The sequence below is a fragment of the Cotesia glomerata genome, linkage group LG6, assembly GCF_020080835.1.
Source record: "Cotesia glomerata isolate CgM1 linkage group LG6, MPM_Cglom_v2.3, whole genome shotgun sequence".
Classification (NCBI taxonomy): domain Eukaryota; kingdom Metazoa; phylum Arthropoda; class Insecta; order Hymenoptera; family Braconidae; genus Cotesia; species Cotesia glomerata.
In genome coordinates, this window is record NC_058163.1 from 21,279,717 (window position 1) to 21,297,553 (window position 17,837).

The 17,837-nt window shown below is 28.2% G+C and overlaps 1 protein-coding gene across 1 annotated transcript in view; it reads right to left on the minus strand.

Annotated features, from left to right (window-relative positions):
- Window positions 1-17,837, minus strand: part of LOC123267828 — a 278,164-nt gene that overhangs the window by 19,703 nt on the left and 240,624 nt on the right. Inside the window, exon 5 of the mRNA XM_044732689.1 lies at window positions 6,418-6,678. Within this exon, the coding sequence (XP_044588624.1) occupies window positions 6,418-6,678 (261 nt within the window). The remainder of the gene's footprint in view (window positions 1-6,417; window positions 6,679-17,837) is intronic.

The following is a 17,837-nucleotide window of genomic DNA, read 5'->3' on the forward strand; positions in this document are numbered from 1 at the left end:
AGGGAGCTTTAGTAGTATACAGTGTAGTAGAGAAGACTAGAGGCCAGAGGAAAAATATTTATAATGAGGAATGAGGAATGCGAAATCTTTCTCTCTTATATACGCTTTAATTTTCTCCCGGCCCCTCCACCTATCCAACTTACCCGCAATGTTAAACAGACGATGCTAAAATATAAGTAAATAATCTTGCTCGTCGCTCCTATGTGTATAAATTTACCGGTTAATTCACAGCAGTAAGGAGCAAGGTTAACTTCTCTCCGCTGGTATTTTTTTTAATTATTACATTACAAGAAAAAAACATCACGGGGAGAAACATTTTCACCCCGTATATTTCTCGTCTTTAATTCTCTTGTCTACTTGCTGCGAGTGTATGCTCACATGTATGACTCGCTTCACGTAAATATGAGTGCTGGGACGTAAATTAGTACACGAGCTTACGCAATGTTCCAACATCATAAATTTCAATAAATATCAGCGCTACGGGTGGAACCGGTGGCCACAATTCAATTTTAGGTAATTCAATTAACATTTATAAATCAATTTTTCGGTTACATGTTTTACTCACTTCCGTAATTGATACTTTTGTTTCTGAAATGTTTGTTTTTGTGATTATTGTATTAATCACAATCTTTCAATTTTTATTTTGTCGGTTAGGTATTCGTGGTACGAAAAAATTGTTCGGATAAATTTTGTAGGGAACTTTATTCTGAACAAAAAAAGGTAAGAGTAAATTTTTATGTAAACATGACAGTTTTGATAAATTTTGAAGTTGTAAAATTTTGATCCAAAATTTTTTATCTAAGATGCAAAAAGCAAATAAAAATTTTTTGAATAAATTTTATAGAGGATTTCATCTTGAATATAAAAGGAAATAATTTTTTGTGTAAACATGACAGTTTTGCCAAAATTTGGGTTTTAATGTTGAAAAATACTGCTTTGATAAGAAATTTTAAAGTTTTCAAATTTTGACTCAAAATCTAAGATGCAAAACAGAAGCAAGAATAATTTTTTGTGTAAACATGATAGTTTTGTCAAAATTTTGAATATAATGTTAAGAATCATTGTTTTAATAAAAAATTTTGAAGATTTCAAATTTTAATTCAAAATTTTTGATCTTAGCTGTGAAGAACAAAAAAAATTTTTAGAATAAATTTTGTAGAGAATTTTATTCTGAATAAAAAATGTAAGCATTTTATGTGTAAATATGATAGTTTATGTGCAAATATGATAGTTTTGCCGAAATTTTGACTTTAATGTTGAAAGATATTGTTTTGATAAGAAATTTTCAAATTTTGACTCAAAATTTTTGACCTAAGATGCAAAAAACGAACAAAAAATTTTTTGGAATAAATTTTGACTCTAAATTTTATCTTGAACCAAAAAGATAAGAGTGAATTTTTGTATAAACATGATAATTTTGACAAAATTTTGAATATAATGTTAAGAATCATTGTTTTAATAAAAAATTTTGAAGATTTCAAATTTTAATTCAAAATTTTTGATCTTAGCTGTGAAGAACAAAAAAAATTTTTAGAATAAATTTTGTAGAGAATTTTATTCTGAATAAAAAAGGTAAGAATTTTATGTGTAAATATGATAGTTTATGTGCAAATATGATAGTTTTGCCGAAATTTTGACTTTAATGTTGAAAGATATTGTTTTGATAAGAAATTTTCAAATTTTCAAATTTTGACTCAAAATTTTTGATCTAAGATGCAAAAAACGAACAAAAAATTTTTTGGAATAAATTTTGACTCTAAATTTTATCTTGAACCAAAAAGATAAGAGTGAATTTTTGTATAAACATGATAATTTTGACAAAATTTTGTATTTAATGTTAAGAATCATTGTTTTAATAAAAAATTTTGAAGTTTTCAAATTTTAATCCAAAATTTTTAGTATAAATTTTGTAGAGAATTTTATTCTGAACAAAAAAGATAAGAGTGAATTTTTATCTAGACTTAAAAATCATTGTTTCAATAAAAAATTTCGAATTTGTCAAATTTTGATCTTAAATTTTTGATCTAAGATGCAAAAAATAAAAAAAAAATTTTGAAATAAATTTTGTAGAGAATTTTATTTTGAGTAAAAAAGTTAAGATTTAAATTTTGTATAAACATAATAGTTTTGTCAAAATTTTAAATTTAATATTGAAAAATACCGTTTTGATAAGACATTTTGAAGTTTTTAAATTTTGACTCAAAATTTTTGATCTAAGATGCAAAAAACAAAAAAAAATGTTTTGGAATAAATTATGTAGAGAATTTTATTATTTTAAATAAATAGTAAAAAGAAAAAAATTGAGGTAAACAATGTAAATTAAGTTGACTGAAATCAGTCAGAAAGTATCGAGGATAAATGAAAATATGCGGGATTAATTAACCACTTAAGCATGTCACAACTTTGCGTTTAATAAAACAAAGTTTTTCGAATATTACCAGTGAATAATTACAAAAGTATTAATTAAATAACTTTTAATAATTAAGCGTCTGGAGTGATGGAATATTGATTGAATAATTTATTAATAAACATAAACTGAGAATAGCCGAGACAGTGAATAATTAAGTGAGTTTATTGGTAATTCAATGTTTAACTTTATTCAAAGTTGGTCACATACTCCGATGAATTTTTGATAGTTTTTGGTTAATTTTTAATTAGAGCAATTTGACGTTTGGGTATTTGCCTTTCGGTAAAGAGTGAGAGGTGTCTGAACTTTAGTGACGATTTAATGAAAAATAGACGGAGCCGTTTAATTTCTGGATGATTAAAAGTGTCGGTAAATATTAAATCGAGTCTCGACGTTTTAATTTAAATAAGATAGCTTCGCAAAAATGGAAATTGCTTTGGTTCTTTTTAAAATTTAATCGGCTAGACATTGGCTACTGAAATTTAAATTTCATTCGACATATCAACCTCTCTATGTATTCAATTATTTATTTATCTGATTGTCTACCGGATTGTTTGTAATTATCATTATAATTGTTATTAAATCGATAATATTTCTCTCGAATGAATTAATTATGTCTTTTCAATGCGTAAGTGAAGATTTAATAGATCCTAAAATTCCTCAGCAAATAAATAAAATTTTTCTCGATATTTTAAATTACCCATAACTTTAAAATAATAAAATTTAGGGGTCTTATTAATCTTACGATAAAATTGTTTTTCCAAACTTAAATATTAATGACAAATAAAATAATTTATCGTCTGGGCGACAGTAAACCCACTAATTAAAAAACAAACTTTTCAATGAGCTTTAAAATTAAAGGTCTCTTAAATAATTATTTGAAACCGTAAAAATATGCAAATGCAAGCCGTGGATATTTAAAATATTATAAAAAATAGTGAATTAGGCGGCTATTTAATTAAAACCGTAGTTTTATCTCCGAGAAAACGAAGCCTTCGCCCGAACAAAGTGCAAGGCTAAGCCTGAAGGTATTAGACTAAAGTAATTCAGTTTATTGATGGACACATTTAGTGAACAGACGATGTTTTGCACGACTCATGATGCGAAGCATCAGAGAGTGCTTTACGATCGAAAAATTTTTTTCGCCTCATTTTAGCAACTATTTTTAGTATTATAGCCTTGTTAGTTCACGGAATCAAGATATTTTGCATACTATTGTCGAGATAATTTAATGGAGATTAATTCCATACTTTCTAAAAATTGATTTACTGCAATAGAAACGGAAAAAAACATCAAAATAGGTCAAAAAATTTTCCTGTCCGTCATGTATGAAACCCCGGAAACACTGTAACTTGTGAAAAAATCAATTATTTGAGTTAAATTTTTTTTTTTTTAATTCTAATCGACGATTGTAGGTCACTGAATGCGAATGGTTAATTAATTCAGTGTCGTTTAATTACAATTAATAAAAAACGAAAACTACAAGACTGTATATCTATATATATCCATGTAAAATTAACACGGATGGTGATATATCTATATCTATAGATATTATGTACATTTTATTCCACCAGGGGCGCTTGTGCAGTACTTTCCTACTACAGCTGTTTTTTCGGCAATTAATTTTGAACGACTTAAGTTTTTTTTTTTTTTTTCTTTATATTTCATAATTAAATGAGCATTATGAGTCGTGCACTTTTGGATTTTCCAAACTTTTTATATTAATAGGCGCATAATTGTTGATAGGAAAATTTGATAGGGTCGGATTGTCATTTGCATAAGTTAAAGAGGTTCGAGCGGATTTAATATAAAAAATAATTTCCAATTTTGAGCTTTGATATTAAGTATACACTGATAGAAGGATTTCTTAGTATTTAAAAAGATTTCTTTGTGTTTAAGAAATCATTTCTTAATATTTAAAAAATATTTCTTAAATACAAAGAAATATTTCTTATATATTAAGAAATATAACTACTAAGAAATATTTCTTAAATACAAAGAAATATTTCTTAAATACTAAGAAATATTTTTTAAATGCTAAGAAATGATTTCTTAAATACAAAGAAATCTTCTTAAATGCTAAGAAATCCTTCTATCAGTGTACGTATAAATAAATACGTCATTTATCTAATCTCAAAATTTTAAAAAGATTCACCGTTTAGTTACTTAGATATTAATTTAAAAAAATCACATATTTTATCTCCTTATACACGGGCTCTTTGGCGGACAAACTTTTGTCGAAACTTTAGTTATTTTTTTCAATATTAACCTCCCAACTTTAACGGATAAAAAACTATACACAAGAAACTTGGATTATTGCAAAATATAAAAACAATTTAATAATAATACATTACCGATATAATTTTTGAAATATTTCAAGTCAAATTTTATGTTTGTAACTCGTTTATCGTCAGCTATTTATTCGAATAAAAATTTGACAACATCGCGTCAACAGCTGAGAAAAAAGAAAAGGATAGAAATATAGTTACAGAAAGAGAAATATTTAACTTACACACTCATCCACGTCTCAGTTATGGGTATAATCAAGCGCGCTATTGCCAAATCTGTTTATTTATTCCGGCAAGTAATAAATACCAAAGTCATTTTATTACTTTACTTTATTAAATAAGTAAAAATCATCAATTATTAAATTGTTTAAATTATTTTAAATTAAAATAAAGAATTTTGACAAGACTAAAATTTAAAAAAAATTTTAACATTATTTTGACTCATTAGTTACGCTCGAACTTCCTTAATATAATATGTTGGAATATGCGTCATTAATTAGACGCCAGAGCTCAAAATTAATCTGTGGTATCGAATACTATTTTGAGGAATGAATGTTTATATGATAAAAGATGTTTATATGATATAAGATATTTTCTATATGTTTATAGATTTAGGTATATATAATAATAGTAATAAGTTAGTCATAAGTCTTATTATTATTACTATTACTGTTATTATTAAGTGTGTGTGTGTGTGTGTGTGTGTGTGTGTGTGTGTGTGTGTGTGTGTGTGTGTGTGTGTGTGTGACTGAAAGATCGTTACACTTGTTACAAGAGCGCTTCTTGTAAAGATATTCCTTTCGAGTCATAATTTAATAAAGGTATTATATTTGATGAACTAAATTTAATTATTTATTTAGAATAATATACTCACACTGATAGAAGGATTTTTTTATAATTAAAAATATTTGTTGATATTTAACAAATCATTTATTAGAGACCACTTTTTAGTCTTTAACAAATATTTCTTAGTATTTAAAAAGATTTATTAATATTTAATAAATGAATATCAGATTTATTAAATGCAAACAAATTATTTTAAATACTAAGAAATATTTGTTTAATACTAAAAAGTAATCTCTAATAAATGATTTGTTAAATATTAACAAATATTTTTTGATACAAATAAATCCTTTTATAGCATAATCTAATATAATACTTGTTGAAATTATTTCTTTGGGAAATTTTTTAACGAGTGCACAGAAAAATAATTCACTAAAAAAAAAAAAATTAAAATTTTTGTAATAAAAAATTAATTTATTAAAAACTTTATTTTTCAGCTGAAGAAATAAAAATTTTTTTCACAGTGAATTTCTTGTTGAAAAAATATTTTCTAAAATTGGAAAAAAAAATTTTTTTAATTGTCTTAAAATTTTTTTTTTTCCAAATTTCAAAAACTTTTTTGTTATAAAAAGTTACTATAAAAAAAAGTGTTATTTTTTTAGCTAAAAAATAAAATTTTTAATAAATTAATATTTTTTCACAAAAATTTTCTTTTTTTTCAAAATTAATTTTTTTTCTCAGACTAATAATTTTTTTTATAATTTTAAATATGTATTAATTTTTTCAAATTATATACAGTGAAAAAAAAATGAACTTGAATCAAGAGAAAAATTTTTGAATCAAAATTTACTTAAACTTAGATGAAGTTCTGATAAATTATTTACTTAATTCAAGTAAATTTTTTTTGTGTATAAAAAAATAAATAAATGTAAAACTTACTTATACTTTCAGAGTCTTCAATATCTGGACAAGCTTGATACTTAAGAAGCAATTTACTGGGATCAGTGCAGCTTTCAGCGACACTAACTGGAGAATTGCATTCTTTATCACCGCGGTTGTAGGTGAATGTGTAAGGTGCCCCATTAAAAGGACACGTTATCGGTTCTGGGTTCAAACGAAACATCGTAAACAGACTGTCGTCCGTCCTAATTGATTCGCATATCTCTTGCAGGCTTTTTCTCTCCGAAGAGCATGTTCCCACTGCAACAAAAAGCAAAGCCCTTATTAATATTCAGGAATACTAACGGAAGGCAGAAGCTGTCTTTCATATGTATAACATATTAAAGTATAAGTATAGGAGAATAAAATATTATTATTATTATTAAAGTGAAAAAGCTAAAAATTGAGTGTGTTGACGGGAATTAAAAATAAGGCGTCTTTGTGAATAATCAATAAGCATTCGAAGAAGGATTTGCTTGTCAAGTTTACTAAGAAGCTTAACTCCCGGAGTCCTTGAACGCCGTTTGATAATTTATTCACTTAAAATAATCCCCTCGATCCATATAGATACATATATATCTAACATATAACAGGTATATATTTATTTATAAATACATTATGTATAATTAAATATGAATATTTAATAGCTCAAGTTAAACGACGTAAAATTTATTACATTATTTTTAATTTCAACTTTTAGGGTTCAATTTTATTTTTTTTTTTTTTTTTTTTTTAAGGATAAAATATTATTTTTGCTATAATTTATATTTTATTTATAAAATAAAAAATTTATAAGCAAAAAATGATTTTACTGTAATGAATAATTTTTATAATTTTTTGTAAAATACAAAATTTTTATTATTGAAAAAAAATATTTTATAAAATAGAAAATTTATAAGAAAAAAATTATTTAACTGCAATTGATAGTTATTAAAAATTTTAATAATTTTTTACAAAATGTTAAAAAAAAATTTTATTTAAAAGAAAAAAAGAATTAATAAAATTTGGGGCATTCCATGCGAAATGGGAAAATGACTAAAATTAAAAAATTTCTCCATTTCACTCTAATTTAGTCCTAATTTATTATCAAAAGTTTATATTTTACTAATTTGTAAAGAAAATTTTTGTTTATCAATAAGAAAATCGATTTTTCTCTCCTAGTAATTTTTCATCCGTACTAACTTGTATCCGGGTCAAATGTTGTTTTAATAGTTTTAAGAACAAATTCATTTTATGTTTGTTATTAACTAACATATTTATTATTATAGTTTTAAGAACAAATTTTTTTATGTTCGTGATTGATTAACATCTAAGTTTATCAAGATCGTGTTGTCAGCATGCGAAATCCTTTATTAGTGTTTTTTAATTATCCTAAATAATTTATAGTTAAATATATAAACAATAATGTTTCTAAGGTTGAAATAATATAAAAGTCTTTTTAATTAACAACTTCATGTACACATTTTGTACTTGTCCCACCAGTCACAAATGCCTGTCCCACCAGTCACAATAAAAAAAATTTTTTTAATTGTTTCTACGTAAGTAATCAGTCTAATTCTTCATAATATTGAATGTTTGTAGGATAAATTTTGTATTGAGAGGGAAGTATTTTTTAAAAGTTTAGTGGTCGAACTGAAATTCGACTTTAAGTATACCTTTGGTAAGAGAGAAGGATTTTTCCATGTCCCACCAGTCGCACTCAGTCAAATGATAATTACGAGAAACTTAAAAAGTAATCGAGGTTTTTGACAAAGGGATATTGTTAATTAGTTATTCTTTTATATTATAAGATAAATTTTACTATAGTATCAGTCACATAATTATAGCTTATAATTGATGGAATTCCAGAAAAATTTAGAAAACAATTTTCTTTACTGTCTGACTTTTTGACGAACTTTAAGAAAAAATAATATTTAATGACTTCAAAAAAAAATTCCAAATATAATTTTATGGATTAAAATATTCTAAAAAGTGAAACTAAACATTTTAATAATTTTTTACAAAATGATAAAAAAAAATTGTATTTAAAAGAAAAAAAAAATAATTAAATAAATTTTATCAATTATCAATTCCATAAAAACAACAATTAAACCGAATTAAAAATAACAAGAAATAAATCTCATTTAACAACATTAAAAAATAATATTTCTGATGTGCTTTAAACATGAATCTAATCCCAGGGCGTCGACGAACGTCAAGTAAAGATAAAGTCGGCGGTGGGATTGAATTAAACGTAAAAGGTAAATTTTCCAGAGGCGAGATTTGTACGCAAGCGGTTGCATTTTGCGTGGATACCGAGGGTGAGGGCTCCGAGAAGAAAGATCCGGGCAAGGGACGCGGGGCCGGGGAGGATCTCTGAGTTAGTATACGGAAGAGGATATAGTTCTCTATCTGCTTTGATAATTTATGCATTTCCCAGGATAATCCTTGTGTATGAAAGATGGTAGCCAGCGGCTTTCCGCCTGCGAAGCGCCCTCTGCCCCTGGAGCCTCTTCCCCTCGTGGCAACAGTGCCCAAGTCCAGGAGCTGGGGGCAAACTCCGAAGACTGTGGTGGGGAGCCGAAGGATTAGGAGCGAACCTGACGAAGTCCGCGAACATGCGGGCTAGCTTATATTTAGGACAGACCTTTTCTTCCCTGGCCATTTAACCCGTTACTTCAGCAGAAAACTTTCCCTTAACGAGACATTAGCCGAACAAAGCTAAAGTTTTGTTCCCCTTCCACCATAATTCTCTTTACGGCGTCGTTTTTCTACTCATTCATTGGCTGCGCTCATTCACCGGCTCGCTCGCTCCCTCTGTCCTCGGCTCAGTCATTTTACGGCTACTCTTCTTTAAGGCTGTCTCTAGACAACTTTTTTCACCTTTAAGAAGGATTAAAACTGCCCTTAAACTCGTCTTGTATCTCCACTTTTATTGTTATTATCTTTTTATTCGTTTGCTGCCTTCTAAACCCATCGTGCTTTAATAGCAAGTCAATGGAAAATAAATATTACTTTACTCGGTAATTAACTTCCCAAATAAAAGCTAAATTACCTTATTTTTAAATAACCTTCCTCGGAAATTAATTAACTAGCATTGCGTTCATTAACAAACTCAAAGTTAATTATTAATTACAACTAAAGAGATTTTAAGTATTAACTCTGAAAGGCTGGGTAATTATATGACTTTGTCTGGAACTTGCCTTAAGGAATGGCTTTGCGCGCGCATTACATCACAAAGTATAGAATTATATATAGTATGTAGGACACGCATGAGAAAGTCCAATCGAAAATAACCTAAGGTGCCTTGTTTATTCTGATCCAGGAGCGGATCAATCGAGAAATTTAAAGGCTCTAACAAGATAATCGCATCATTTTATATCACAGCAATTTTACCGCCTCGTAAAAGACCGCTTGATGGCTCGGTTCATATACTTATTAAGGTGTAAGTCTCTGGGTATTTATTTATTGGTTACGCTAAACACTAAAAAAGTACCGTTAAAATATCACCTTGTATAAAACTATTTAATAATCATTTTATTACATTAAAGTAATAAATATACGGCGACTTTTAATAGCGATATATTTTAATTATTACGTTCTTTCATCATCTTTTTATAGAGGGGGAGTTTATTGCTGGATAGTTGGGGTTAATTGATAATTAAGTTGGTTTTTTAAGCTTGATAGACAAAAATTTAGATTTTTTAGAATATTTAATAATTTAAAAATTTTTATTGGTTGATTGATTTTTTATTAATTCAATAAAAAAACTAAAAGGACATTTTACTAAGCCGGGAATCGAATCCGGATCTGTTCGATTATATGTAAGGCACCTCTATAAGATAAAAATTTCAATATTATTTCGGTAACTATGCAGTTTAAATTATTGCGTAAAAAATAGAGTTGAATTTTTAAATTAATTATTAATTAATATTTATATTTTTTGGAATATTTATTAATTAAAAAATTTTTATTGATTGTTTTAAAAAATTGTTATATATTTAATTTGTTGTGTTTAAAATTATAAAAATTGGAAATAATTATCATTGTTGTAAGCTAACTCAATAAAAAAATTATAAGGATATTTCACTAAGCCGGGAATCGAACCCGGATCTGTCCGATTATATGTAAGGCACCTCTTATAGATGAAAATTTCAATATTATTGAGGTAACTACGCAGTTTAAATTATTGCATAAAAAATAGAGTTTAATTTTTAAATTAATTATTAATTAATATTTATATTTTTTGGAATATTTATTAATTAAAAAATTTTTATTGATTGTTTTAAAAAATTGTTATATATTTAATTTGTTGTGTTTAAAATTGGAAATAATTATTATTGTTAATAAGCTAAATCAATAAAAAAATTATCAAGACATTTTACTAAGCCGGGAATCGAACCCGGATCTGTCCTATTATATGTAAGGCGCCTCTATAAGATAAAAATTTCTATATTATTGATGTAAATATGTAGTTTAAATTATTGCAAGAAAAATAGTGTTGAATTTTTAAATTAGTTATTCATTAATTTAGATCATCCTGAAAAAAGAGGATTAAAAATAATTTTTTTCACGCTGCTCGTAAAAAGTAATTTAATAAAAAGATTTGAATTATTAAATATTATTTAATCATATATTTATTGATTTCTGTGAATTTTTTCACGTATTGAAACACAAATTTACATATTGGAAAGTTGAAATTAAATAGAGCTTATTTATAAAGCTGATTATAATGATAAAAAATGCACAAGTTTAATAAAAATAACAGTAAAATTGAATTAATAATAATAATTAATTTATATTAACTAAAATTTCATTATAAATGTTTAAAGATCTCGACATTAAAAAATAAAGCGAGTATTGTAACTCAAATGAACCAAATGTAATTAATTAGACACCTGTAAATTAGTGAAAGTTTGCTCACAGGATTAATTATCTGATCTCCAAGCATTTGAATACTGAATGCATCTTACTAGTTAAGCAAAAGTGAAATTAGTTTAAGTGAAAATTAATTTTCATTTAAATGATTTACATTACTTTATACGAGTTAGGGAAAAAAAATTCGACAACATAATCTAGGGACATTAAGGTTAGTTCTAACAAAGAACCGAGTCCCCTCCCTAATCAGGATTAACCTATCAGAGATGACAGAATCAACCAATAAGGGAGAATAAGCGTCTTAAAGGATTCTAACCTGGAAAGTTTTAGAATAGGATGAAAGGAGCCATTACCATTACACGAAAACTATTAACCTCCGGGATGATATTGAAATGTGGAGTACACCTGATGTTAATTAAAAATAAATATTATCGGTAAACTTTTGCCGATGCGCTAAGAAGATTACACGATAGTGTAATGCCAAGAATCTGTATCTATCTATCCACTAATAGAGTAAATAATAAATAACAATATTTATGAAATAAGTTTGTTATCGGTTATAATGAATTCATAAGTCAGGAAAGTTTTCGAGACAAAGCTTTGGGATTATAAATAATAATAAACGATATTATAAATAGTAAATTGTGATTTTATGTAAACGAAGAGACGAATGGTATAATAGTATAAATATAGTGAAGATATATTGGTCCTTGAGAGACGGGGAGGAAAGATATGACTAGGGCATTGTTCTTGCTCGAACCTGGATCCAGAGACTATGATTACCTCAGACGGGGTTCACGTCAACGACCACGCTGGTGGCTCTATTTGCAGCCCTTTGAGATGCAAATGCTAATTGAAATGTAAAAGTTCGCGACCTATATCGAACTCGAGGACTGAGGAAGCGACAACTTCCAGCCCCAACCCTTCTTTCAGCGACGAATGGCTTTCCTTTTTGTTTTTTTTTTTTTAATTTCTTCACTTTTCCTCGCTCTTCCCGGACCAGATCCTTGAGAATTCTTGGTGCCTTCCTCCGCTGACCCTCTTTCAGGGGGAGGCGCTTTTAAATCTACGGAATTGACTTTTTTCAGGTGGAGTCCAGGCGATTAGAGAACTCGGAAAAAAGTTTATTAAGAATAAAAAGTGAAAGAGAATCAAGACACCGGATTGAAAATAAAGGACCTGGGTTAAGTGAAAGAGAGAAAGAGTTTCAGTTGAAAGACTAATCACAGTCTATTTGCGATTAATTTAAACTCCTTTACTTCAAATGAATTTACATTTTATCGGGGCTTAAATTACGCCGACCTTTTAACGTCTCGTTAATTAAACATTGATTTTATTATGTCAATTATTGTTTCAATTTTTCATTATTTTTTATGTGAAACATCTATAGGCTCACTTTTAAACCGAATTGTTGGCGTGGCGACGCTTGCCGTGACGACGGGTCGCCACGATGTACTAAGATATACATATATATATTTTATGTGAAGTAGAGTTTATGGTGTGGCGACGGGTCGCCACGCTATACTGAGGTATACATATATATATATTTTATATGTAGTAGAGTGTACGGCGTGGCTTCTCACTCAGTTCGACGTTGTTATTTACTACGGTACACATAACCTGCGTTTTATTTAATTTTGATGTGAAACATTTTTATTTTAATTTTTGACAATAAAATATGTGTGATAGTGATAACTCAGAAGATCAAAGTGATCAACCTTGTGCAAAGAAAGTGAAACTACACTATGGCATACTACCAAGTCATCAGTAAGTAGATCGTATTTTTCAAGTGTCCATAAATGTAATTATTATATTTTTATATTTAATTAATTATATTTATATTAATCATATTAGTAATTATATAAATTATATTAAGATTAATAATTATATAAATTATATTAATATTATCTTCAATTAATTATTTTTTTCATTATTCATGAAGGAATTAATATGGAAAAATTTATTAATAAAATTTATATTTGCAAATCTTTAGTCATATATTGCAATAATTAACTAAGATTTGAGTTCATGAGTATATTGAAGCCACACTCAAAATTTTTTTCTTTTTCTTGTGTATTTTAATATCATATTTTTTTAAATATTTCAGTTCCCAACAATCATCACAGGGATCACAAAATATTATTATTGAAACTGGACGCCACCCTGATCAGTTAAACACAAGGCATACTATCAATGTTGTGTAAGACTTTATTAATCGAATAGTACCAGACTATTTTAATTTTTATCTTAGATCTGGCCGCTGGAGTGGCCATTTACAAAAACAACAACACTTCACATGTTACTACACTCAACATGGATCTAGCAGTTCAAAATGCTACAGAAGTTCATGTTTCCCAAACATCTATTGGTGATATGTGTGCTTCACATGTTAAACTAGAAGACGGAAGTGAATTAATTATGATTGTAGTATACATTTCACCTAATAACAAAATGGATCATATAATTTCATTTTTACATGAAAGGTTATTTCCTTATAGTCAAAGAGGTTCAATAATTTTTAAAACGAATAAACATAAACTACCATTAATTTTAGCTGGAAATTTTAATGTAAATTTTGCAAGATCTGAATCAATGCCATTAATGACATTTCTTCAAAAAGAATTTCAATTGCAAATCAACAACAATCCAAGAGAATCTACTACCAAATATGGAACAACAATAGATGCTGTATTTGTGAGATATCTTGATAATGTTTCATCCAATACTTTTGTAACGTACTTTAGTTATCATCGACCAATCGTCACAGTAATACCGGCTGAGGAAACATCGAATATAACTATTACTGAAGTCACAGATGAAAATATTTAAATTGTGGCCACTTGATATTAATATCGAATTTTTATATCACATGTAAATAAATGTTTATTAAATAAAGTTACCATTTTCTGTAAGAAATTCGTAATACTTCATTTTTTCATTAGGCTATATTTAATTCCTATAATAATATTATCTTTTATGCATATTACTTGTACACACACGATGTTTCACATCTGCCAGGCGTCCCATGACGGCTCACATTTTTTTTTATTTCTTTTACGGTGATTATTGTGAAATATTTTATAAATATGCTGAAAAAAAAATTTATTGATTAAAGAGAAAATTTATTGAAAGCAAAGAGTGACTTTGAAAAAATATGGAGCTTCGGAACCAAGTCGGGAATCGAACCCAAGTTTCTCTAGTCACGTGTCAAGAGCTCTAACACTTTCGCCACCTTGTACACAGAAAGAAAAATTTCTTGGCTGGAAACAAAATTCTTGGCTCAAGAAAATTTTCGGGTGTCTGAAGGAAGACCGAAGTTGTGTTGGCCGAAGTAAAAATTTTTCTTGAAATTCTATTTTTGGTGAAAGTCATTTTTTTTTAATTCAAATTATCATAAATACTTGACACAATAAATTTTTATATTTGATCAAGATTTTTAGATACTTTAGGGAAGCAGCGCCATCTACTTTAGCTGAGAAAAAAATTTTCTCACCTTGAGAAAATTTTTCTCTTGAATATTTGGTTCCCATTTTATATTATTTTAGCGTGCAATTATACATATTGAATGAAAAAAAATTAGGAAAACGGTTGGCCCTAAAGGCCATGCCTGCAACTTCCCGCTAATTCCGTTAATACCTAGGCGCTTAAAATTGCACCTACGAAGTTTTTGAGCTCTTCAAGCTCAAAAATACAATCTATGTGTTGTTTTGAGCTCTCCAAGCTCAAAAAGATACCTTTTCTATGCTTTTGAGCTCTTTGAGCTCAAAAGTCTGATAAAAGTTTCATAGAACACTATTTTTTGAATTTTCAAATCGCAATAACTTTTGAATGAATGAACCAATTTCTACGCGATTGGCGGCATTCTACGCAGTTTTTTAAGCCTCATAAAGAATTTTTAGGTTTTAATTGGTCAAACTAGAAATTTTGGAGTAATTCCGAAAAAACACTTTTTTGGGTTTTCTTCCCTGCACGATATCTCTCGAACGAATCAACCGATTTTGACCGGATCAGCGGCAATCGACGTGGTTTTTTGATGTTAAGAACTGATTAGTTTTTAAAGTTGATTGATAAAGCCATTAGTGACACCCTCGCGGGAATAGTCAGGGAAGCTTCCTAGGACCTTAAAACGTCGAGATCTGATGAAAACTCGATTTTGAAAAAAATCAAGAACTAAATTTTTAGGAGCAAGAGGCTAAATTTTCTCAAAACAACAAGATTTTCTTGACTTAAATAAATTTTCTTGGATCAAGATACGTATTTCTTAAAGCAAGAGAATTAATTTTGATAGAATAAGTGAAATTTCTGGTGTCAAAAAAAAATTTTTTTTTCGCTCAAGAAAATAATTAGGAAGAAATTTAGTATATTTCTTACCTAGGGCAGGAAAATAAGAAATGTCTCAGATTACATGTAATTGTTGACCGAGGCGAAGCCGAGGTCGACAAACATGTGATCTGAGGCTTTCTTATTTCCTGCCCGTGGTGAGAATACTATTTTTCTCCTCGACGGAGGCGGAAAGCGGCATTTTCATTTAGCGCAGCGGGCGGAAAATTGACGGAGGGAAGAAAAACTATTTAAGTATGTCGTTGAATTGGTTAAATTCTTGAAAGTTAGTTATTTTTTCTTCGTCCTCTTTGTTTTAATTTTGTTTTAATTTTTTAAATTAATTTCAAGTAAACATTTAAACATTTTGAACCAAAAGTGAAATTTTGAATATTTTTTTTATCGAATTAACAAATTTTTTCAGAGTATAAAGTAAAAATATTATTTAAAATGAAAAATCAAACAAAATTAGTATCGTAACTGTCCATATTTGTTGATTGATATTAAATCGGAATAAAATGGGCAGGAAAGGGCTGGTTTATCCTGGAGTAAATATATTTAAATGAAAACAAACGGATGAGTAGCGATGACAAACGTTAATGAATTTTCATAAACATGAATCTGTTGTATATATAAACACTAATTTCGGAGCTGAAGTGCATAACGATTTATGTAATTCAGTAAGCGTGTAAATACATATTCGAGGGATGAAAATGTAGCGTATGCATTGATTCATGAATGCGAAGTAAACAAAATTGTAATCTAGTAATTCATATGCAGTGCCCCAAGCGAATTGGTTGCGTGTGTGCCCGAGGACTAGAATATGATGTGCAATTGATTTGTATGTGAAATGAGAGAGCACCGATGAAAATAAACAGCATGATGCCGAGATTGGCTGGCCCGAGGAAAAAACAGAGCAAGATTCGATTACCGCCCGGGAAATAGCCATTCAAATATTTTTTTAGGACGCTTCGACCAATTTTCGGAGATGACAAGATGGCCAGCGGATCCATCGGATCCATCGGGCTCGAGTGGTTAACCCACCACATATTGCCCGAATATTCAGTTCCCGGTCCATCGGCGGTTCCGTCCAGGAAAACACGGAATTGGACCGATCTATACGTATATACGTGATGATGAAGTGAACGGCAGGGAGGGCGCTAACGTGTCACCAAGGAAAACCACCGGCACGATGATGGTAATCTACATGGTGAATTGACTCGATCGCGCTCGCGATAGTCCCTACTATCTACGTCATGTAGGATTACGTCGCGTCCAATTAGTCTGGAGTTGATCCGAAAACAGTGTGAGATGTCCTCATCCCTCTCTGCGGTATTAGAATCATCTGGATAAATGTTGTACTGACAGACATATATGTCCCAGAGCTTGTACTGTTACTAATTGCTACGTTTTATCAATTAAAATATCAATTTCAAATTCCTTTTTTTGCTTACACGGATTATTCTATTTTCAACTCGTCTAATTTCATAGCTTCTGTTTTCAATTTCGTTTATGGCGGATTTTTTTACGTTTCATCTTTTAAATCAGAATTTTGAGAAAAGTTTTAAAGTTAACTTTTTTTTTGTAAGTAATTGTTTAGTTTCACTTTTTGGAATATTTTAATCTATAAAATTATATTTAGAATTTTTTTTGGGGTCATTAAATATTGTTTTTTCTTAAAGCTTGTCAAAAAATAAGACAGTAAAGAAAATTGTTTTCTAAGTGGTATTTTTTCAATAAAAAATTGAAATTTTTTTATAATGATGATTTTTCAATATTAAAAGCTTTATAAAATTAACTTAAGGGGTATTCCATAGTGACTGGTGGGACATTTAACTGCATAACTTATATTTATTTAGGTTTTTAATAAAAATTTTTTTACCTAAGAAAATAAAACAATAACTAAAACATGTAAAAATTATATAAATTTATAATAACAAACAATATTTGATACAATTAAACAAAACTCGCGAGGAATTGTAAACTCATTATTCTACATTTAATTTCAATAGCACTTACAGTCATGCAATTGCAAGAACTGATGTACAAATTTAAATATGTCAACAAATATCTTTAATGTAAAAAAAAAAACATTTGACTCTGGAATTCCATCAATTATAAGCTATAATTATGTGACTGAAACTTATACTATAGTAAAATTTATCTTATAATATTTAAGAATAACTAATTAACAATATCCCTTTTTCAAAAACCTCGATTACTTTTTAAGTTTCTCGTAATTA